The 24145-nt window shown below is 36.4% G+C and overlaps 1 protein-coding gene across 22 annotated transcripts in view; it reads right to left on the bottom strand.

Annotated features, from left to right (window-relative positions):
- The window catches only part of CADPS2 (calcium dependent secretion activator 2), a 294545-nt gene that overhangs the window by 131896 nt on the left and 138504 nt on the right, over nt 1-24145 (bottom strand). For all 22 annotated transcript variants that reach the window (XM_027679163.1, XM_027679152.1, XM_027679160.1 and 19 more), the window contains exons 7-8: nt 15825-15936; nt 8536-8675 (exon numbers count right to left, since the gene is read on the bottom strand). In XM_027679163.1, the coding sequence (XP_027534964.1) occupies nt 8536-8675; nt 15825-15936 (252 nt within the window). The remainder of the gene's footprint in view (nt 1-8535; nt 8676-15824; nt 15937-24145) is intronic.

The raw sequence follows: 24145 nt of genomic DNA on the forward strand, positions 1-24145 counted from the left end.
GATTTCATGAGGTAACAACTGAGAATCAGGAATCAGGAGTATTTTTGTTATATGGTTAGTGAATTAAGAGCAAATCTTTCCTTTGTGGTAGGCATCCCTTTCCCACACACAAGGAAGAGCGGTGAAGGATTATCTTTTTCCAGAGGTAGTTTCAAATGGCACAAAGGTAGTTTAATAACCTACCATTTGAATATGAATAGCAAGTCACCTCAAAACACTAGAAGGCCTGATGTTGGCAGTGGGCAGTCTCTGTCAGGTATTTGTAGAAAGATTTACCTTCTAAATGTATTTGAGACTAATTAGGAGTACTTTTAATAGAAATTATAAAGGATACTGATATACTGAAGTACAACTCTACTGTTCTTAGAATAAGAACATTTTTTGAATAAAACTGCAGGTATTAAAAATAAAAATGAAGCACGCCTGCTGCCAAATAGAAAAAGCTCTATATGCCAGAGGACATCACAAACCCTAAACTACCACTGGTGCAAACACAAAAACCTCACAGGAATTAATGGCAGTTGACATTTATTTCATGTATTTATTTAATTTCATGAGAGTTGAATAAAGGTGAATTTATTAATCTTCATAAGTATATGAACAGACACTACTTTATCTATAAAGATCAATATAGTATGAAATTCAAGAAATATCAGTAGAAGTGAGAATATTTCTCCTAACTGCATGGTTAGCTGTAGCAAAATTGTCTTCCTATCTATCAAATCAGCCCGAGTTTCATTTAAAATAAAAGGAGACAGCTTCAAAAAAATCACTCATGTAGTTGTGCACAGTTTATCTCTGACCTGAATTTAGACTTGAGAAACTGTGAATTAGGCAGAAGAAAAAGATGACATGACTGAAGTCCACCTCTTGCTCTGGTAATTCACTTTTTCAAAGCTTTGTGTTTGGTTATTGGGCATTTATTTTAATTTAGTAGATAATCTACCCTTCTCATGAATGAAATAAACACAGAGAAAAGTTTACCTTACCACCTCCAGTGTACCTTTTCTTTTTTCCATAGACAGTGTCCTAGCACTGATAAACCAACCTGTAAAGATATCCCTCCCTACCTAGTAGGTGCTTTGAGAAAACTCAGAGAACTCTAACATAGCCTAAATACCAATATTTTTAGGCTGCTATAGTGAGGCCATATGACTAAATGATCAGAAAAGGATTCCAAACTATCTGATGTGTAACGTTTGTAAAATTCAAACAAACTCAACAGTTTCTTCCATCTGACTTTTCTTATACTTCCTGGTCTTGACATTCACAAACCAAAAAATAAGCCTTCTACCAAAGGACTGGAAGAACTTTGCTCTCCAAGGCAGTAGCTCAAGTCAGTGCTCTGCTGCCCTTTTCTGAACTAGAAGAAGAAATGCAATAGCAGCAAACAGAAAGCTAGATGGTGCTACTATGCTGACTTTATGGTTACAAGCAGACAGGCTGCACATAGACTTGGATAGACAAATCAAATATCATAAAGAGATACAGAAGAGTTCACTTATGTAGATGCAGAAATGCTGTAGTTGGATAAGTATTTGTGTATCTTTACATTTGGTTGAGTAAATTATGCTGTGTTGATAAGAAATGAAAAAGAACAGGAATCTCTCAGATAGCCCCCTCTCCCTTTTAGAAAAGAAAAACATTAAGGAGAAACATATTTTCAGTAACTGTTGAAAAGTAATATACAAAGTTATTGTTTTTCTCTCATGGAAAATAGTACTAATTTAAGAAGTCTATGCTACATATTATCATATAATAACAAGGATTAGTAAGGATTTTCTAAGATGTTGAATAAATCTTAGGTGTCATTGTAGGTTTCTAACACTGAAGCAACTCTATATCTACTTAATCTAAGAAAAACTAAACTTAGTATTTTAGCTTAGCCAAAAACATGTTTCTATTTCATCTTTTTACTGTTGGTAAAACAAATTATTTAAAATTATTCTGACATATTTGTGTGTTTTGGCTCAGAAGAAGGACAATTACAAAGGCCTATCTGTGACAGGGAGCATGCAGCGCTTGCTAAGAGAAGTGTGATCGTAACCCTGACATCTTTATCTGCAGAAGTAACCCAGAATTGAAATAGAGTCATTTCAATGTAGTCATCTTCAAATCAGCCATCAGATTACAAATCTTGAAGTTATAAAGCTAATTCTATTTCTCTTCCTGCTCTTCTTGCCAGGTGACCATGAACAAATGGCACATAAGAGCTGGCACCACCATCGTTCTGGCTAACTTCAGTGTCCCCATGGCACTTCTTACTCATGAGCTAATATCCATGACAATGGTTTATCCAGGTGACAGGTGTACAAAAGCCCTACCACTGAGAAGCCAGCAGACCCCAGTGCTATCCTCAGCTTGGTCTCCAAATTGCCTGTGACTTGGGGTGATCTCTGTTCATTCCTGTGCTTCAGTTCACTCAACTGCAAACCAGATTATACTCATCTTCCTGTCTGAGGAATTCTTCTATCAATAGGTGACAAGTGTCATAAAAATGAGAAGGGAAAATAACTTATCCTCTAATTCTGCATCTTAGAAGACTGCTAACCAGGGCATTTGTCTCACAGATTTCCTTTAGCTCTAAAACTACAGCAGCAGGAGGACAAATGTGATACTTCAGTCACAGTCAGAAACCACTATCAGCCAATTTCAAGTGCAAAAGAGAAAAAAATTGAAAAGGTTGGCAAATAAATGGTGATCTTTATATTCTGAAAATACAAAAATACAACCATAAAACCCCCCACAAAATAAAAAATAAAACATGAACAAGTTGTGAGAGAAAAATGATTTCACACAGATTCCCTTAATTATCAGAGACTACAAGTTCAAAAAAGTCACCAAAACACTTGCTTTACAGAGGAGACACAGAAAATCCCAAGTGCTTGCAGAATGTATATTCCAAACACAAAAGATTAATAATAATAATAATGGCCAGTCTTCGCGAGCGAAGATTTGGGGAAAGGTCTTTTACCTTTCCAGCCTGCGCAATGGATTTTTTAGGTGAGACACAGCCTGCGCTGAACTGAGCCCACCCTTTAATCCTAAGGTTCATCTGCCGGGGCCAAGCAAGCTTGGACAATGGCAGTGAGGTCCTCAGGACGTAGGTTTGTTTAGAGTGACCTTCTCATAGATGGATGGCCTCACAGGGCTAACGAGCTACCATCTGCCCGGGGGACTTGAGATTCGAACCCGTGGTCGCAGCAGTGAGAGTCCTGCATGCTAACCACTAGGCCAGATTAAGCAATTAAAGGTACAACATTTCTATATGCAACATGTCATAGCAGAAAGCAGAACAGAATTTATAAGAATGAATTTTTCCCTTCAAATCTTTGAAAAAGTTCTGATCAGGAGCTAGGTTAAAATGTTTTACTTTGGAAGTCAAACCCAAATAATACCACCTAGTAATATTGTCCTGTTCAGGTTGTTCAATTAGTAAGAATTTAATTTTGGTTTATTAATTATTTTCCTTATGTTTTTTGGTGTGACTATTGAACATTACTAATCCTTTTAAAGCAAGCTCACTATTCCTTTTTTATTTCTAGATTGGAAGCAATAGAAAAATACCCTTTAGTAACCACTAGGCTATGCTAACAGTCAACTTAACAAGCACAAAACCTACTTTAAAAATAACGCATGCTACAAATGCACACAGATGTGCAAAGGCACATAAAAAAATCCCACACACATTAAAGAAGGTATTTACAGTAACTCACATATCTTGAGTCAATTAACCTGTCCTGCTTGGGTTTTCAACCCTAATATAATTATGAGTTAAGGAGAGCCAAGTGAGCCTTCCTGAAGCAAACAGCACCTCCCTAACACTGCTATTCTAACTCAACAGAAGTAAGCAGGTTTTTAGCATTTTATAGAGAAAGTTTTAAGCTCCAATATTCCTCATTTCCTCTTATGATTTACTTTAGATTCAAGACTGCAACAGAAAAAAATTATAGAAATCTTAAAACCCCTCCTTTTGTATGGAAGTTTGCTTTACTAAAGATTACTAAAGATTAAAAAAAATATCTTGTATGTGGTCTGCATTTTAGACAAGGGAAAGGTTACCATATTCTATGAGATGAAAAATACATTAAAAATTATGAGAGAGGAATTTGAAATATCACAAGTTGTCAATAATTAAACGATCTGTTTTACAAATCCCCAATAATGAATGACATTTATCTTGTCATTACTTGGAGTAGCTGTGTAGGCTTCCCCTTGTATTGGCAGGACTGAAGTAGAAGAGGATGGCTATATATAATTTGGGTTAATTCCTCCTCTGAGAGCCTTTCATGCAAGAATAAAAATCTAAAATAGATAATAGGATAATGTTTACTGTAAGATACTTATGAGTATTCCTTTTCTTCTTTAAGCGTGTAACAGAATGCATAGAAAAACCATGAACTGCTTCCTTGATCAAGTGCTTTCTTAAAAATCACGTTAGTGGAATAACACTAGATTAACTGTATGAACATGTCAGCATAAACATCAAAGTACGTGGTTAGCAAAGCTGCTTCTGTTCTGAAGAAGTACAAATGAACTGCAATTGAGATTCACAGTAGTGTTGAGTCATAAAGATTTTTATTTCTTGCTCTTAGAAAGGTTACAATTCATAATGAAAAATCCCTAGTTTATAATTTTATTTTAAATGTAATTTTTGGTTATGACAGTGAAAATCAAAGAGAGAACATGATTTGAATGTGCTGCAGTCCAGAATACTATTTGTGAATTAAGGACAAGACAGCACTTAGTATTGTAAAATTACATATTCTTGGAGCATAAATGCAAGACAAATTTTGAAGTCTTGCAGCATATCCCCCAAGTCAGTAAGTAAAGTCAGTCTTAAACAGGAGAAACTTTTCTGAAGAGGTAAAATTGTAAACCCACCATTAGCTTGGACCTGTGGCTTTTGCCAACCCTGCAGAACCTGAAATATTTGAGTGTAGCTCCCATATCTAAAAACTCTCTTACTGTAATTAGATAGAGCATCAGTCTTTCTGCAATTGGCTGTGGGATAAAATTTTAATTCAACTTTGAATAAATTTAAGATTCTAATCTGAAAGACATTATGTAATGCCGACAGATTGCCTTCTTTTTCTATGAGAGAAATAAGAATCTTCTACATTAGTTTGTTAACTCAGACTGACACAGAAAATTCAAGTTGTCTAATTCAAAGACTGGGCAAAGATGAAGAATTAGATGCTTTTGAAAAATAAACTGGAGAAATAGAACTTAGCTGGGCTATTCATACTAATTACATTAGGAGTCTGTTATTAAGGTCGTGAAATTCGACTTGCTAACATGATGGAATTCCAGCAGAAAGGATGATCACATTCTGTCATCCTTTTATTTCCCCTCCTTTTGTGTATTCTATGACACTAAATGTAAATATCTGACCACATACTAACAATAAAATAAAATAAAAAAATAAAATAAAATAAAATAAAATAGACAAAAATCTCCGGTCATTTTCACTATTCAGGACAGCAGCAGCTGCCTTCGAGCTCTTCAGCACCTTATTTTGTCCTATGTCCTGCTTTGTTATTTGTTATGCAAACAATGCTTTATAGAGAGAATTGAGTTATTTGCATTTCCACGTTGTGCAGGTTCATCAGAGAACTGTAATAACACTGCCTGGCAAAGCATAAGCCTTTGGCTGAGTGAAGTGACAATGCCTCAACTCCCGCAGCTTCTCCAGCGTGTGGAAACTTTTTCTACCAGATGCTTCCCAAGATTTACCTTCAACTGTGTATGACCCTGGGAGGTGGTACTATTCTCCCTTGATAACAGGACAACTGAAGTACTAAAAATTTTAGGCTTCAGATATTAAGACGAATATCTAATTCTTTCGATATTTGGACTCTAACAGCATAATGTATATTTACATCTGCATTTCCACTGATTTCAGCTAGTGGTCGTGAAATCAGATTCTAGTTTATCAAACTGATCACAGGAAACAACATACGACCAGTTACTATGTGTGGAAACATTTCAGTCTCTTACAGGAATGTCCTTCTGTGTAGCACAAACAGGATAAAAGCCAGTTTTTCCAGGTATCTCTCAACTATTTTAACCACAAAATATTCCTTTGCCTTTCTGTAATACTGTCCATCATCCATCATATGTTTCCAGCCTCTTCACAAATGCAGATTTCTCTGATAACACAATATAAATTCAGAACCAGAATAGCTTTAATATGTGTGTTGAAGCAGGCGTGAATCTCTCTTGAAAAAACAGCAAATGACCACTTAATACTAACACTCCCCCAGGAAGTCAAGAGAAGGCTGCAGAGAGTGCCTGGATAATGGCTCTTCATAACATTAATGGTTCCTGACTGTACACTCTAATAAATCTACTAGCAGGTCCTTATTTCCCTCCAAACAAACACCCTCTTCCTTACTCTCACTGCAGCTCCAGTGCCATCATAAAGAATTTCATCTAACTCTTCAATGGTTATTGAAGGAATTATTAAGCTTTTATTTCATTTCACATATATTTATGGTGGAGAAGTCCATACAGCCCTTCCTTGGTGCCCCAACTTTTCTAGACAAGTGTGTAGGTAATAATCATTATAGCTAATAGCTATAAAGAAAGGGAGATGATGACTGACCTTGAGCATTTTTAGTGGGAAGAACAAAAATATTTGCCTGGAGAATAGTGACAGTAGTGACCCTGATGTAAAATGAAGTAAATAACTGTGCCAGGAGATTAGAATTCAAAATCAATGTGAGGAAGTAACCAGCAGCAGCAGATGAAAGGGATAATGATTGAACAAAATTATTGACAGCAATATTTGATTGGGCTCTTCAATGCTCAAACAAGAAGACTACTGACATAATCCACTATGGAAGAGTAAATTGCGGGGTTTAGGAAGATCCTCTGAAGATCCCAGAAGAACAGCTGCTAGCCAAGAAAGTCTCTGGGGAAACACAGGAGCATAATGAGAGGAAACACTGGAGCCTTGTCCTTGCTAGATGCAGCTGCATGTTATACTCCAATTGGGGTTGCAGAGAGCATGACCCCAACATTATCAGTGAGATGATAAAAAACGGTGACTACTTCTAGTCATGGCTTGGGATAGGTGCAAGGCAGCATAACATCCCTGATGTGTGTAGAGTGAAATGCAACTGAACCAGGTCATGTGCAAGTTGCATCTGTTGCGTATTACTCATTACTGATGCTGTTCAAATCACCCTGCCTCCACGGCTGCCTTTTGACAAACCTGTTGAAGAAGGGAGGCAGCACAGTGCCACCCTGCATCATGCTGAATACTGCAACTGGCTGAATACCTACCAGCAGCAGGAAACTGAAACCATGACAATGGGCCGAATCTAAACAACGATGTGCCACCATTACCAAAGCATTTCAGAGGTGTTTGGTGAGTGCAAATGAATGGGACAGGGGGTGGGGACTCACAGGAGAGTATCATGCTTTAGTACTGACAAACATTTCTCTTTCCTTCCCAGCTCCTCTCCACTCCACCTTATTCAAGTCAGCCCAGTCTTCCTGCTCTCTTCTGCCACATTAGCCAATTTCCCTTATTCATCTATTTGCAGCCCTACTTTGAAGTTTTCTCATCTCAGTCCCAGTCTCCAAGCACAACAGCACCAGTTCCCCTGTTGACTCCATGACTGGTTTCCTCATAGCTCCTGGTCACCAGTCACCGGTCTCCATCCAGCAAGTCTCATTGTTACAGTCCTGACCATTTGCATCTAAGTTTCCCAAAAGCAAACTGAGAGATGAGCTTGATACCTGGGAAATTTCAGCCCCATGAATTAAAAATTCACCAAAACTGAAATAAGTTTGGTTGTTTTTTTAGAGAAAGGATCATATATAGGAATTTTGGCAATTACTGCCTATATTCAATGAGCAGAATACTAATAAGAGGAGACAATAGAAATCTAAATAGTATGGACAGTACATTGATTCTTAGTGATTGCTTTATAACAAGATACGCCCTTGCTTACTATCAGCAACACTACCTGTTTTTGCAGTAGGGCTGAGGAATAGTGACGGCAATCGACTAAAGGAGATATCTTTATGAATAATCTATTCCACATAGCTTCAGTGTTACACAGAAAAACATCCTTAAATTGGTAGTTCTATGTAAATTCCTTTCAAGAGAAAGACCATACAGAGAAAGGAAAGGGGAGACTATGTGGCAAGTACCATCACATTCAGGTATATAATTAATCCTATTTTAATGGAAAAATGTTTCTCCTAAATATCTTTTTTTTTTACAAAGTGCTATAAATTGTAACATTCAAAACCAGTATCTAAATGAGACTGTACTTTCAGTTCTGCATTTCAGACTTAGCTCATCATATTTCTTTACATATCACTCAACATCCGAAATGGATGTTATTCCTGACTAGTTTAAACTATAAAATGAGGATATAACACAATGCCATACTGTAAGAATTATTTTAGACTTTGATAATGCTTTACAAACTTTACAGGTTTAGATACATATGGTTAAAACACAGGCACAGTGAGGAAAAATAATAAAATACAGACAGATGGGAAATGGACACTTACCCACAGTGCTTCATGTGAGGTGGTTTATCCATTCTCACTGCCAGTTTAATTTTCAAATCATTATCCTGACTGTTTTTGGGGACTATCATTTTATGCAGATCAGGTGCCTTTGGGCTATTGGATGTTGGATATAATACTACCTGCAAGTCATAAAGAAAAACTTCAATGAGTTGATAAAAAAATCAACTGTTAGTCTTTAATGGAAACTTCTAAGCAGTGAAGATTCTTGTTGCATTTCCTCCAATACGAAAGACGACTAAAAAAGATTTCATAAATCTGATAAACCAGTTGACTCGATCTTATTGTAACAGACAAATTTCCAAAATTAACTCCTTCCTTTTCTTACAAATTGGAATTTCCATATTATGAGTTAAGAAAATTTCCTCCTGTTAATACATTCTAAATTAACAGAATTTTTAAATGAAAAGGAACAGTTGGCATTTCAGAATGATCACATACAATTAAATAAGATCCTAAATGTTTACATTATTCAGTGCTCTGCTGGAAAAAACCCTGTTGAAACAATTTGCTGTAGCATTATGCAATGGATCAGGCCTCCAGTAGTGACAGTGTTTGAGAGAAGGTAACCAAAAAAATCTACATTTTTTGATCAATAGCATTAGTAAAAGTCAATTTTAGTAAAAATTGCAGAAATTGGAGATGAATTCCAAAGCACCTTTGCTGCAAATGGAGTAGAATAAATGTAAGATACTATGTCCAGTTCATATGTGATATGACACAAATCTTTTGTTTAATCTACAGTGGCAGATATAAAAAAATTTTAAAAATACACTGAATTCTAAACATTTCATTTTTAAAACATTTATATAAATTTCTTGAAAATTTTACTAACAATTAACTTTAGATCATTGTTAGTCACAAGCCGTTAAATATTTATTTACCACCATTTATAGCCAGTACAATAAAATATTATTGCTTCATCAAATCCTTACCCACAGTGACATGTTCAGCAGTTCAATGCTGCTGAAACATAATTTCCTTTCATTCTTATTATAAGCACTACTTTTGAATCAATTTAGACTTTAAAATATTCTAAACACACTACTTGGGAGACTTTCATAACATTCAGTGAGTTCTGAATTACCATTAACTTGGAGCAGTATTTCAAAAGTAACAACATTCTAAAAAGCAGCGTTCTTCACATCCTTTATTTCCTGAAAACTAAAAGTAATCATTATGTTAACCATCAAGTTAATTTCTTACACATATTCCTGGGAGTTTGTGTCACATATTTAAAAGACAATATAGTCTCCTCTGAGTTATTATGAAGGTTAAATCAAGGATTTGAGCAAAAATCTCCAAGCAAGTATAAATCTAATTCATGTTATTAAGCCAAAGATATTACAATAGTGTCATTCAGATCTAATCATCTGAAAGATGATGTAAGTGGAAGGCCTTCAGCTTCTCATCTCACTATTTTGCAGAAACATGTTCCTGCATCTCACTAATACAGGAGCTCCAGTCAAGCAGAGAAATACGATGCATCACCCCTAATCAAGTATGCAACCTTTTTAAAACTGGTGTGAAAAATAACCTGTAAGATCTATTGAGTACATTCAGTACTTCTTAGAGAGATAGTAGAAGAATCAGTGTATTCTGATTTTAACAAACCAGGAGGCTACTTCTTTTATTTTTTGAAACACACAGAAGACACTATTTATAATAGAACTTATTCCTTCTTTTTGATTTTCATTCTGAGTAAAAGCAATCCCTTAAAAAAGATTTAAAAGCATTATGAGTATAGCAACCTTTGCATTCTGATGTATCAAACAGAAAATTATTTTTAGTTTGTTTATCTCTTTAAATGCAAGATTATATAAACAGAATTATTACTCATTCCTTGCATTTAATCACTTGACATTCACATAGGACTGTAGGTGATGTTAAGAATTTTTTATTTTCTACAGGTTGCAGTTCGCGTTATCTGTCCTGTAACAGCTTATTACAGCTCATGTGTCTCAAGTGACATCTTTCTCCTGTCAACTTCTTGAGTTTTTAGAAAGCTGATGAAAATACAAGCAGACAAGAGTATAATTAATTCATAACTTTGGTACTTGGAATTTTTTTCTGAATTTTTAAAGAAATATTATGGAGCTTCAATTTCAAAGCTCTCACAATGAATAAGTATCTGTCAGACCATTTAAGTATGCACTGTGTTGCTTTTGTATTACACTTTGTCATGCCTTCCAGCTGACAGAACTTTGTAATCAAACTTTTTGTTACATGCAAACACATTCACACAAAGCATTTGACAGGCATTAATCAGCTTCACAATAACCTTCACACTAGTATTGCCTGTAAGTGCAGTGACAACCTCGTTGTACCACACCATCAAGTGGCACAAAATTTAAGCTCCCACCACACTGAAACCAAAACACGCAGCCATTGTTCCTTGATAAGAAAAGTAAAAAGTTGCTGAAATTTCTATTAAAAGCACTCTCTCCACTATGGCACACTGCAATGTGATGTCATTGTCATTGTCCATGGAGAAACTTTCTAGGATATTTGGCTCAGATTTCCTTTCAGCACTGCTTAAGGGATTTTAATCTTCTGGTTGTTTCATAATATACTTCAAAAAAATGAAATGGTATCACCTCATGTCTTCTCTGACAGATATAAAACTCAACTACAGGATACTCTCGCTGTGTCTAAAACTTCTAAAAATTTCATAAAATTCCTACTACATCATATATTTCCGAAATTTTATTTTATTTTATTTTATTTTGATTTATCATATTTTATTGTTCATATACCTGTGGATATCACCATAGTAGATGATATCACAGCAGCAGCACAGAACTATGAGTTTTAGTCTAGGACTATGTTTACTATAAGTAAACTAACAGGTAATCTACATTAAAAAGTATAATGAACTATTAATCACCAGAATGCTACACAGCAAACATAACTGCTGTGCATTACATTACTTCAATTCATTTAAGGCAAATTAATAGTATCAGAACAGTGTGGGTTGAGATACTTTAGTAAATTCAATCATCTCATGCTCATTAAAAATACTTGACCACGTGTTCCAATTACATCTATTATTACATTTCCTCAGACCACACTGTAACTGAAAAAGTGTCAAGTTCACTTTATGCTTCTCCTCATTTGGATGTAAAATAAACACAAAAATCCTAAATACTATAGAGCAACACTTGCATTTGTGAAAAGTGATGTTCTCAAAACACTGTTTCTTAATTGTAAATGACTGAAAATGTTTCTCTCCTGGGGTTAAAAGATGACAGGTTGAAAGACATGAAGCTAATATCATCTGACTGTTTAACTAACCATCATTTTTGTGATTCAGTAGTATATTTGGGTCCCCAGCTGGATCACAACAGAAGAAGTTAAATGAAGTACACCTGAGCCAAACAGTCAATCCAGCCAAGCAACTATTAACTCTCCTCTGTCTTTGGCCCACTGATCATATCTTCTTTTAAAGGTATGAAAGAAAAGTTGAGCTTTCCAAAGTACTCTGAAAGCTTGAACAAACCAAACTGGGGAAAATCTTGCCTTCACAGAGCAGATAACCTTACATCACATGGCCTTATTCATAAGCAGCTTTGTGAGGTCTGTTCAGAATAAACAATACACTCATGATCACGCAAGAAACCCCACAATGAACTAGAGAAACCAAGCCCTCTAACTCCTGTGCTCTACCAGAGACACTTCTAACTCAATTTGTGATTATTTAAAGCTACGAAAAACAGCCAGTGCCTGACACATAAGATCATACACTTCGTCAACTGCATTTGTTGAAGCTTTCATCATGGAACAGGACTAATTAATTCTATGTGAGGTTTTTTCTTTCATGTTTTAAAATGCAGCAATTTAAAAAGTTGCCAGTGCAAGCAGAGAGAACAGGTAAAATTTATGTTATGAAATAAGTACCCTTCATCATTTGGCACATGTAAATTTATGCTGCTGGTCATTCTCTGAGCAAGTATCATAGGAAAATCTTCTAGTTAAATATGCACTGTTTCACTGATTTGAAAATAGTAGTATAGACCAAAAATTATTGAGCTGGTTTGGGATATGAAATAAATGACTAGAGAGACTCTTTAGTGTTATGTTTTTTTGTGTAACTCTGACCCCAGCCTCCCTTATGGGACACTTATGGGTTTTGATAGAAATGTCTACTGACTTCTCTTAAGTCACCCTCTACCCTAACTTGAAAGTTTGGAGCTGTTCTGAATTCTGTCAGCCCCTTGCCCCAAGATTGGCTAATGTCAGAAAGCCAGAAGCTGCTGCCAATGTGGCAAGAAGCGAAGTTCCTTCAAATTTCCCAGCAGCAGCCTGCCAAGCACAGCACCGCATTTTCCCTGAGCCTGGAGGATGCAGAAAAAGAAGCTCGAGAAGAGGCTCAAAATCAGAGGTAGAAAGGGGAAAATGAGATGCCTCTCTTGAGAGTAACTCTTTTAAAAAAGTTATCCCCTGGAAAGAATGGGTTAATAAGAGCTTGATCACCAAGGGAATTTATGAGTTTTCAAAGCAAGCTCCATCATCTCACCTATTGATTAATCTCTTGCTTTTTGGCTGTGATTGTATTACAGCTGAAATGTTGAGACAAGGCTTTGAGTAACACATGGTTAAAAAGAAACAAAAAGCAAACAGAAAAACTGAACAGGTGCACGGTGAGAGAGCTATCTAAAGTACTGTTGATGACAAAGAACTGGGAAGACTTCACAATTTATGCAAACAATGGACATCTGTTGATGGTGCCAGCCGAATACTTCTCCTAATAGCTCTTAGCAATTGATAAAAATTGTCTTTGAGTCCTTCCCAAAGAGCCTGTCCCCTATATCTAAGAGAGAGCATGCCTGAATGAAAAATATCTCAAGCATTTCTGATGAGAGGCATTCTCAAAGATACTGAGGAACCCTCCATTAGCATGGAAACAGTAACACTCAGCGAGACATAGCAGGGTGCTGACAGGCAGACTGCATGGGGGGCAAGAGAAAAAGGGGGAATGGAAGCAATCTGTTATCATTTTCAAAACTTAAAAAAAATGACAGAAAAACCTGAGAAATCTCAGTCATGTCGATCCTCACAATCCCCAGGCTGGCAACCTTTAAATTTACATAGTCACAGGATGAAATTGTCTCTGCTCAGAGGCTCTTTGAATGTGGCACATTCAGAAACCCGGCAAACATGCAAGTATAGGTACCTAGCCAGTACAGCTACTTAATAATGTCTTCAAATCAAACCAAGAGTAACAGCACTAAAGGAAAAAAACTCCTAGCTGCACAGCTAATTACTGCTGGCTGCAGCTGACTGTGACAAGCAGGCTGTGAGACAGTAGGTCCCTTTTAATTGAATAGTCAGAGCGACAAGGCTGAAAATATTCTTATATTCAAAAAGTATCAGCAATCAAACACCACCTGCTGCTCTCACATTGTATCCACATGTGTGCTAAGCACGCACAATGGCTGTCACTTTGAATTACTAGGTTTGAACATCTTCATACACAAAGTACTGAACAAGAAAACGTGGTGTGAGATTCCTGAGTTTCAGAAACCACCAGGCTGCGTTTTCATAAGTATTTACACCAAACTGAAGGCTTCTTCATGCTTCCTCAGTTGTTGCACATATAAATGCAAACATCAATTCTGCCTTCTCTATGCACACACAAAAACTATTAAAGTGGCCAGATCAGTGTCAGTCACATAAAACCTGTACCACACACTTCAAAGATATCTGAACAAAGTAAGCTTTTAACACTTCCTCATTAGAATGAACTTAGCTTCAAAGATGCAGTCTGCCTCACTTTCCAGAAGTTAAATCGGGGGTTCACTATATGTGGAGGTCTGGACAACCACAGGCAGAGACCACTCCAGAAGCTCATTTCCTTCAGAACCCAAACCCAAATAACATCCCTTCCCCTTCCGTGCAGCACATATCTCTGTTTTCAGCAGAAAAATGAGTTTGTTCAGCTGTTCTCCAGTTTGTGTAGAACAGAGAAGAAAGGTTAAGATTTGTTTTTGTTTGAAAACGCTTAAAGTGGTCAGCAGGGAGCCAGGACGATACCCTGCAGCAAGCAAAATCTTCTCTTGGCATTCATTACTGGATTTATTGGGTCTTTTAGAGGAAGACAGACATGTCAGACTAGTGACATAGTAAGTATTACTTCCTGTCAGCTAACCCCATCTTAAATGCCTTGAAAAGAGATGTACAGACAACAGCCCTTCTGTGGCTTGGTGCTTACCTAGTGACTTTTGTAGCAGAGGTTCCAAACAGGGAAAAAGCTGTAAGTACAGTCTGTTCTCTCTACTGAAAGCATGAGACTGCATCCCTTCTGCTCCACCATGAGCTAGTTACTTCTGGAAATCAGTCGTGCCTCCTCCTGAAATGGGGGACCTGCAGTGCTGGTATCAGGGTCTACATCTTAAGTTCATAAGTGAGAGAGACTGCTATGCACTGATGGAGTCAATGGAAATATCTTCTCTACAGCTTTGGGGAAACCTTTGCTAGCTCCACATTTCATACCTTAGATCTCTTTTCCTAAAAAACTGATCCCTTGGTGGCAGAAGAAGCCTTTTGGTATTTGATGGAAGTTCAAAATTCAAATCATGTAGCTTGATGCTGCCTTCTATTTCTAATTATAGATTAAACAGAACAAAACCTTCAGAATAACTGCAGGTTATTGGAAATGCAATCTTCAATAATGTAGAAAAGTGTTATCAGGTCAAGGCACACGCTTTCAAGAAAGTACTTGACAGATAAGTTCCTGTAAGTCCACTCTTTCAGTATCTCTTCTTATTGTTTTGCATCCAAATATTGGTGACCTAGGTCTGCTCAGGTGCACCCCTGTGGCTCCCCTGTCCCTGTCACACTGCCTGCCTGGCTCCTGCCAGGGTGTTGCCTTCCCCATGCAGATCCCACCTTCACTTCTGCCATCCTTGATCAAGTGACCTTGGAAGACCCTTAGAAGGACATGAGATGAGGCAAGAAGAATAATCCTGGGGATACAGTCCTGACCTTAAAAAGTGACACAATGTCTGGGAGAATCTGTCTTTGTGTAGCTTCCTGTGCTTGGAAAACACAAAATGGGGAAGAGCCCAGCTCTTTCCAAGAAGTTGTGCTTGCTTGAATGAGAAACATCCAGGACTCTGTAGAACTGAGCATTAAAATGTGAGCTATCCTTCATGTGCTATATGTCAGAGGGGAAATGAATGCCTTATACTATTTTATGGCATGTTTTATTAATATTCACACTTCTACCCATCACTTCTCACTTATTTCTTGTGTCTACACATAATACTCACTCTTCCCAGTTCTTTATCTTCAAGTGCCAGCACCCCAGTGCTTTCTGTAAAGAGTTTTACTTTGACAACAGGGCGAGGGTGAGTAGTGGTGAAATCCCCTTGGGTTCCCCATCTGCAATAAAGAAAACAACAGAATTTAGCTGGGGCTGAGGAAAGGCTTGAGAGTGATAGGACTCTCAACTTTTCTGCAGAATATTTATCAATGCACACCTAGAACTTAATTTTCAATCTTTTGTAGGAAGAGGGTGGGAAAGAAAAGGGAGATACATTTTTGAAAATCCAAAATCAAATATCTACATGGAAAAATTGGCTTTTCTGTATGACTTTTTAAATAAAAAATCAATCCAAAATTTTTTAATGGCAAACCCCAAAGAACTGAAATTATATCCTTTTAGTAACAAACAGAACCAAGCAAGAAAGCAAATAAAGAGAGATCTACTTTCTGTGAAACATACTATAGTCACTATCTTGTACATACAAGTCATACTAATTCAGCAAAGAATCATGTCTCAACTCACTACAGGTGACCATACCATGCAGAAATGAAGATACTTAGGCAGGGAAAATCTTACATTTTATGAGATGTTACAACTTAGTATGAAAATGTAGGAAAAATGCAAAAAAAAAAAAGAAAAAAGTGTTATTTATCAGAGTGACTATAGCTCTGAAAGATAATTACCGCCACAAGGCTTCATGCTTTTAGAGAACAGTAATTAGGTAGACAGACTTCTAGATCTCTTATCTTTGTTAAGACACTTGGTTTGTCAGCCTTCCCCCCACTGTGTGCCAGTGGTACAAAAAAGGAAAGTTATACAAACTAAATTGCAACTTCCTTCAACAAGTTATTTCATTTTTCTAAACAACCACATGGAGCTCACTGCATTGATGATACTGATTCTGATTATGCTACTAGGCATAAACAAAATGCAAAAAGTAAGCACAGCTCCAGCTTCTCTTTATGTTTTTCCACTGCTTGAGATATTATGATTAGCAGAAACTAATAAAATGAAAAAAAAAAGGTGACCTTAAGAATATGCTCTATAAAAGTATGTATTACGCAAGCCAAAATCTTGGGCCTAATTTAGAAAAAGCAGTAATTTTACTTTACATTCAAGAATACACAATCTCTCCACTGTTGGACAGTGAACACACAGTAGCAATCTTCCAGCAAAGGAATCTATTAGGCAAAAGAAAATCCCTCTACTAATATGAGTTACCGACTTCAAGACAAAGTCTAGGAAAGTAATATGTAACCAAAACTAGAAAGCTTTAAGGACTGGTGTAAACCAGTCCTACAGTTGGCTGAATATGCACACTACAAAAGTCAGCTTCACTGCAAATTAACCGAATCTTATGTTACATTCTGTTGTCTTTGCTTTGTCTGGATTAGATAGATGCTTCCTCTCTGTCTGTGGTGTGTATAGCCTCAACCTCAGCACAGGTAATTGAAATAGGAACTCTGACATGAAATTACCTTCCTGAGTGGAAGAAAATCTGTTTTATGATCCGGTGATAAATGCTGCAACTGCAGGATAAGACATTGCCTAGTACAACTGCTCTTCTCAGCAGCGGTTCCAAGGGTAGGTTTTGTCACAATACAGAAATGAGATTTCCAAGGAGAAAGCATGTTCATAAAAGATGAGATAGTTGTATCTTCAGCTTCGCCTCCAGGAAGGATGCTGCCTTGAGATTGCAAACACAATCTAAGCACTTTGACACCTCCACCCGCTCCCTCAGGTGCCAGGTTTGTTTGTCCCTGGGCTTCCAGAATCCTTAAACTGTTTGTGCCATAACGGACAGGACCATGCAAAAAACCAAGAGAAACTCCCATTAAAATAACAAACCAAACCCAAAGCCTCTCTACAAAGATCTAGTGCCAGCATCAACTCATACAAAAGAGAAGAGAAATGGAAGGTCATGCTGACTAAAGCATTTAAAGAAGAGAACATCACCAGCAGTGACTCAGCTTCTGCAAGCTAAGCAGGAGGTTTGAGCACCTCAGCACCAGATTTGAAGGCTCCATTTTTGAAGGACATAGCTGGGAGGGATGGGGCACACATGAGCCTTGCCCAGGCAGCCTGACAGAATTTGCTCCTTCTCCAGTTTAGATGCACAATGTGAGGCTGATGTGAATGAGAGTAACATGGGGTCATCCACCTGTTGTTGGCACTCATGTAGTACTAGAAATCACCTTTAACATCAGATCTGATCACTAGCCTTGACTGACATCTTTCTCCCCTCCCTTTTTCCATCTGCAGCAGTAAGTGAAAATCCTGGGATGAAAAGCAACTGTCTGAGTCAATTCCTAAAGCTTAATGTTTACGGTAGAAATAGTCCATGCATTGATCTGCATGCTCCTGGCTGACCAGAACTTCAGCAGACTCTCATAGTCTCTTAGGAACATGTCTTTGGAAGTGAATTATCTGTTAGATGATCGCAGAATTTACGGACTGGATTTTACCATCATTCCTCATGAAAGAGCTCATGAGAAATCATGTTCTGTTAGAAAAAGCAAAGATTGTAAGATTGTAGTCTTTAGCATCACGCTTACTTGTGGGCACCTAATGTTCCTCTCAGCTGTGAATATAAAAGCAAAGTACACATAGCTCATTTTTTTGTTCCTTGTGGATTACTAGAATACAAGTCCTGTTTCTTTGAAGCTTTGTATTGTTGCAGAGGTATCAATTCAGGCCATTTGAAATTAGAAGTTGAGAAAACACCACGAAAATAGAAGTGGTACCATGTTCACTTTAGTTGCTTCTTCCACGAAAGAACATGAGCATAAGAGATCCAATAATCCAGAGAGACATTGAGTTTATCTTTATGTTGTACATTTAAAAGTACATTATTATGTTATTACACATACTATTAATGCATCAGGCAAAAACTGAAGTGGAATTCAGAAATGACAGCCTAATCAAATGTATGATATTGAACTCCCAGCTGTAGTTTAACCCATATGAACGTTCATGCTAATAAGAATTTGCAATTTGCATTTTTGTCAGTACAAAATGAAGTGTAGCAATAAGAATGTCCCTGCTGGCTGTATTTTGCACTGCCAATACCTACTAATAAACTTCAGTCCTATTAAAGTTCTGACCTGTAAAGATTGTGCCATGAATGTAACAAGAAACCAGGCACATAGTATTTACTAGGGATGACCCAAAACAAGGGATAGATTGAGTAAAGCTTGCAGGTGTACACAAGCAAGCCTATTTTGAAATACTCTTTACTATTCTGAAATTATATTGGTGCTCAAGATCTGTCAGATTTATACTTCCCCCCCCCCGATATTTCTTTTATGACAGCTGGTCAGACTGCAGTCAATAAATCAATTATCTGTTTATTCTTCCTGTTTATGAATAACAATTCATTTTAACCAAATTCCACTGAAATGGATATCACACTTTCAGCTACTATACCTGAGAGAATAATAAGAGATATCAGATTTTCAGCATACAGACACACTTACAATTAATTACAATGTAAATGCAACAATCACTTTGAATAAGCTAGTGTCATCATTCTCTGTAACTAAGAACTGTGCAATTAAATTAATACATTTTATAATGCCAAGATCATAAATATAGCCTTCCTAACAAATAAACATGATTTTACTGAACCATTTATTATTTCCACAGTAAAATTCCATCATTTTTTTCCATACTTTTGGCTATTTTTTCTAGATCTGTATACCTGTTCAAAGAGCTGGTAAGTTTAATGTTGAAGATAAGTTAGCAGGATACTTAATAATTCATGGAATCAATACCTGAACAGTAATTATCATTATGAAGATCTTTATTACCATTACTGTAATGCCTTATTTGACTTTATAGATTTTATGTGCTAATATAATCATATCCACTTGGTTTCTCAAAAATTTAAATTTTTTCTTCCAAAACACATTTTTCTTCTGTCTAATGCATTCACAGATATCTATTAAAACATCAGTATCTCCTGTTCTGACATCTGCTTAATTTCACTGGAGTGAATATTGTAGCAGAAAATTTCCTTTAAATTTAAAAGCTAAGCTGCTAGGTATAGCTCAGATAAATCTATACCTTTCTTTGAAGGTTGGGGTTGCATCATGATATTTTTCCTGGAGAAAATACACTACTTCCCAGAAATGTTTTCTTCTGATCCATAAATTAGAAGTCAACCACCATGCAAAAGATTGTTCATAATATTAGTAAGACTAAAACTTTTTAGTTGTTTAATTGAGCTACTTTCTGCTTTAAATAAGAACTAACAATGTGGTCTCTGGAATTTGAATGCTGAATAAAGATAAGTTACTTTTCTTTATATTTTAACTTTCAACACCAATAACAGTGAATTATTTTCAGCATGAAAATAAATCTTACAGCTGTCTTTTACTTTTCATACAGGGGAGTGGGTGAATCTGCAGGTTGTAACTTGGCTTTCTGTGAAAAGAGAAGTAATTCACATGTGCCACTTTGAACTCATTTGAGTTCAAGTGTATTACAGATAATTTATTTAAAGCTTGCTCTGCTATGGAGCTCCAGAACTGTGGAAGGGTGAGAGGAAAGACCATGCAAATTAATTTACCTATCTTCTGAAATTTTATTTACAGTCAGTGTATCTTTAATAATTCTTAACAAAATAGAAAAAACCCCAATACTTTATATTTTAATAGCATATGTTTTAATTACCAAATTAAGCAATGGAAACAGCAAATCAGCCACTTTCCCCACCTTTGGAGGAGTCACTGATTTATGGATATACATCCAATGATTTTTGTTAATGTGAACAATTTTGGTGCTGAATGTGTCTCGATGGGAAGTGCAAAATTTTGGTCAAAACAAGTGTGGATCTCATGCAGTCTTCATATTAAGTTATATAATTACCTTTATTGTACAGCTGGGCTTTTTGTTTGTTTGAGTTTTTTTTAATCTTGCTAGAAAAGCATTCAAAAGGAACAATAATTTCAGCAGTAAATGCTGCAGTGTGCTCACTGCACTGTCAGCTGCAGCCCATGTAACATATTGGAGACCTCTAAAACTACAAACTCTTAGGTCTGAAAAAAACGTCCAATTCTACCTCTTCAGGCTCTCATTTTGCTATACAATTTTTCTTTACATAAGTTTTCTGCTTTTACCTAGTCATTCCCTTTACTATAGAAACTGTAGTGATTTGATGTTTGTTCATCTTTAACCATAAACCCCAGTATTTTCACCATATTTTTGCTGCTGTCAGAGGTATGTGAGTTAATATTGTAATTAGTGACAGAATCCATTGCCAAAGTTTATTTCCCTTCACTGCAAAAGTACCTACTACCAGCAAGAAGGTGAATGTTTATTTCAGCTAAAGATTTACCACTGTGACACAGAAACCCCTCTAAGCAAATTTATTTTTCTACTTCAGTTTGGAACACATTTCATACACTGGAAACAGCAGTAAATTTCTCTCTCAGGTTTTCCTTTCTACTCATGGTCTCTGTTAGTCAAAACTTTTCTTTATGAGATCATGGGAGTGAATGTTATAAAATTTATTATTCTAAGCAAATATCTAGAAATTTTATTTTAGTCCTATTTACTGGAATACTTTCTGATAAAATATCAAGTCTACAGAACTTTTACACCATCAGGAATTTATTGTCCTTGGCACTATGGAAATCTCGTTTTTGAAACCAGTACCAGAGTATATTGCTCTCCTCGGTGGTGCCTCCTTTTGCATCTTTCTAGGTTTGATTCTTGTTTAACTCTACTGCATAAATGTACCTGAACAGGTTTCTTAACTATTCATTAAATTACCTTAAGAGGTCTTCAGGAAGAGTTTTCTTATTTCCTATCCATACAGGGATGTGTACAGAGCTGGAATGAGCAGGAAGACCCATCCAGGCCAGTTTTTTTAGGCATCTTACTGCTCCACAGGAGTAAGAGATTTACCAGCACTTCATCTTTGCACATCTTGGAGCTGAACTGGAAATAGAATGTTGAGTTCTCTGTAACATCTCTGTGTCTCAACTATTTAAAGAATCTATACTAACTTTGCTGTTTCTACTTCATTTAGAAACAAACCTTGACCGTAGAAGACAAGATATCTATAATCCTCAGGTTAGAAACCATACTCACAGTGCTTGTTATGACATGAAAGGCCAGGAAATAAAAGGACAGACAAGGCTCAGCCCTCCCTGACACATCTGACTACAGTGATACTTGAAAACACTTCAAATCCAGGCCTGAGAAATGTTCTGTTTTTAGTGAAGGATTGCGTGAATGTGGAATTTATAAACTGTTGCATATTACTAACTCCAATTGCATGTATGCAGACAGAGAGAGAAAAAATGTGAGAGCAAGCCAGTCACTGTACCAGCAGTGCAAGTTATCCTACAGCAATCTGACAATAAATCTATAATTTGATGATAAGGCTCCATTCAGACAAACAAAAATAGAGTTAAATCCATACTTATCTGATCTTGGCATTTTTACTGAGACTCCTAAAGGGAGTATTAGTTGTTGCTAATTCTACTAGCTCTTCCCCACTGATAACTGGAAAAATATAAGCATTTTCTTTTCTCTTATGAGCACAAAAATGCCCATCCATTTAATAATGATTGACACCAGGGTGCTACACCAGAAATCATAGTTTTAACGTTAACAGCTGTCTTATACAACCCAAAGGCACGCTTTTTTTCTGTCTTTTGCACACCATACAAAATAATATGAACATTGAAGCTTCTCCCTTTAAAGAAGTTTTTTGAAAAACAATTTTGAAAGTTACTGCACAAGCAACACAAGTTTATTATGCAGCACAAAGGATTTAATAGGGTAAGGATTATTTCTTATATGTAACATTACAACCATTATCTCTTCATATACATTTATTTATGTATGCATTCTCCAGTACATCAGTGGAATCTGGAATTCATGTTTGACACCACAAGGGAAAGAGCTTGTATGTTTGTACCTTTCTATAATGCTTATAATGGGGTTTAAGTTGTAAATGTTTTTCCTGGGAAAAAAAATCTGCATTTTCTTATTTCTCTGTTTGAAAATTACTAATTTATTTTGATGGAAGTATAAAGAGCATAATTTCCTCACTCAGAGCAAGCACATTAAACTGCAGCTGAAAACCAATGCATAAAGAAAGTTCTAAACAAGTCATAATGTCCTTTGACAGCAGAAGCACAGGCGAGCCACATGCTCAGGCAAACTAAACCATGAGCTTGGACATGTGTCTTGGCCTTTCACACTGATCTCATCTAATCTTTTATGTGTCTTGACTCTTCCCTGTGTTACTGTGATTCCACTATTTTATGCACAAATCTTGGTGAGAGTTACAGATTCATTGTTTTACAATCCCTACTGAAGAAACACTGATATTTTGCATAAATACTTCCTGTATTTACCTACTATTTTAAAGGCTGTCAGCTAGTGAAAAAGCATGACAATAGTAATGGGTTTAGCTCTGAGGTTTCCATCAAAATCTTTCTAAAATTATGAAATATAGGTATGAGAAAGATAATTTGTTCTACAAAGATGGATGACAGGAGGAAGGAACAGTACAGGAAAAAGGTAGGTCTCGGTATAAGGATGGAAAGTCATGCAATTGCCTTTAAAGGTCACCTTTGATTCCACCTAAGCAGAGTCTACACTACTGTCTTTTACCATTTAACATTTATTTCCACCTACATGGGTACTTCTGACTTGGCACACTAGTGCTTTGAAATGCAGACTAACAAACCATCTCTTCAGCACTGCCCTTATATAAAGTTGGGTGTTCAGGACCTGTAGCTGCACATGCTAAGTAGCTCGTCATTTCATTTCTGAATGCATTGTTAAATCACTATCTAGTATAGTCAATCAGAAAATGTTTGGGTATTTTTTCTTTTTCTCTGGATTCAGCAGCAAAATTAAGGGGTTTCAGGGTGATTGTTATGAAACAATAGGAATTCCTTCTGGGAACTTTTTATCAAGAACAAAAAGTTCTGAATTGGATCCTTACTTCAGCAACAGCAAGGATACAGTGTTTTGATGGATATGCTATATTTTAAAGCTCCTTTACACAACTGGACTAATATGAAAGGAAAGAAAGAAAGAATAATCTGATCATATGCAGGTTTTTTTCAGGATTTGCCTTTGGTAAAATAACAACTATTTTAAATAAAGGAATTAACAGAGCTCAAAATTACTATTTGTCAAAGAGCTAATAATGAGCTAGACACAATCATGTATTTATTTTTCAACATAATTATCAATACATGAAAATTGCTTGTAAAAAAGATACAACAAATCTGTGACTAGTTTTTCTTTAAAGTAAAGAAGTGTCTAATAGAAACCAGAAAGGCAAACCAGAAGAGG

Source organism: Neopelma chrysocephalum, unplaced genomic scaffold, assembly GCF_003984885.1.
Source record: "Neopelma chrysocephalum unplaced genomic scaffold, ASM398488v2 Primary Assembly neopelma1_45, whole genome shotgun sequence".
Lineage (NCBI taxonomy): Eukaryota > Metazoa > Chordata > Aves > Passeriformes > Pipridae > Neopelma > Neopelma chrysocephalum.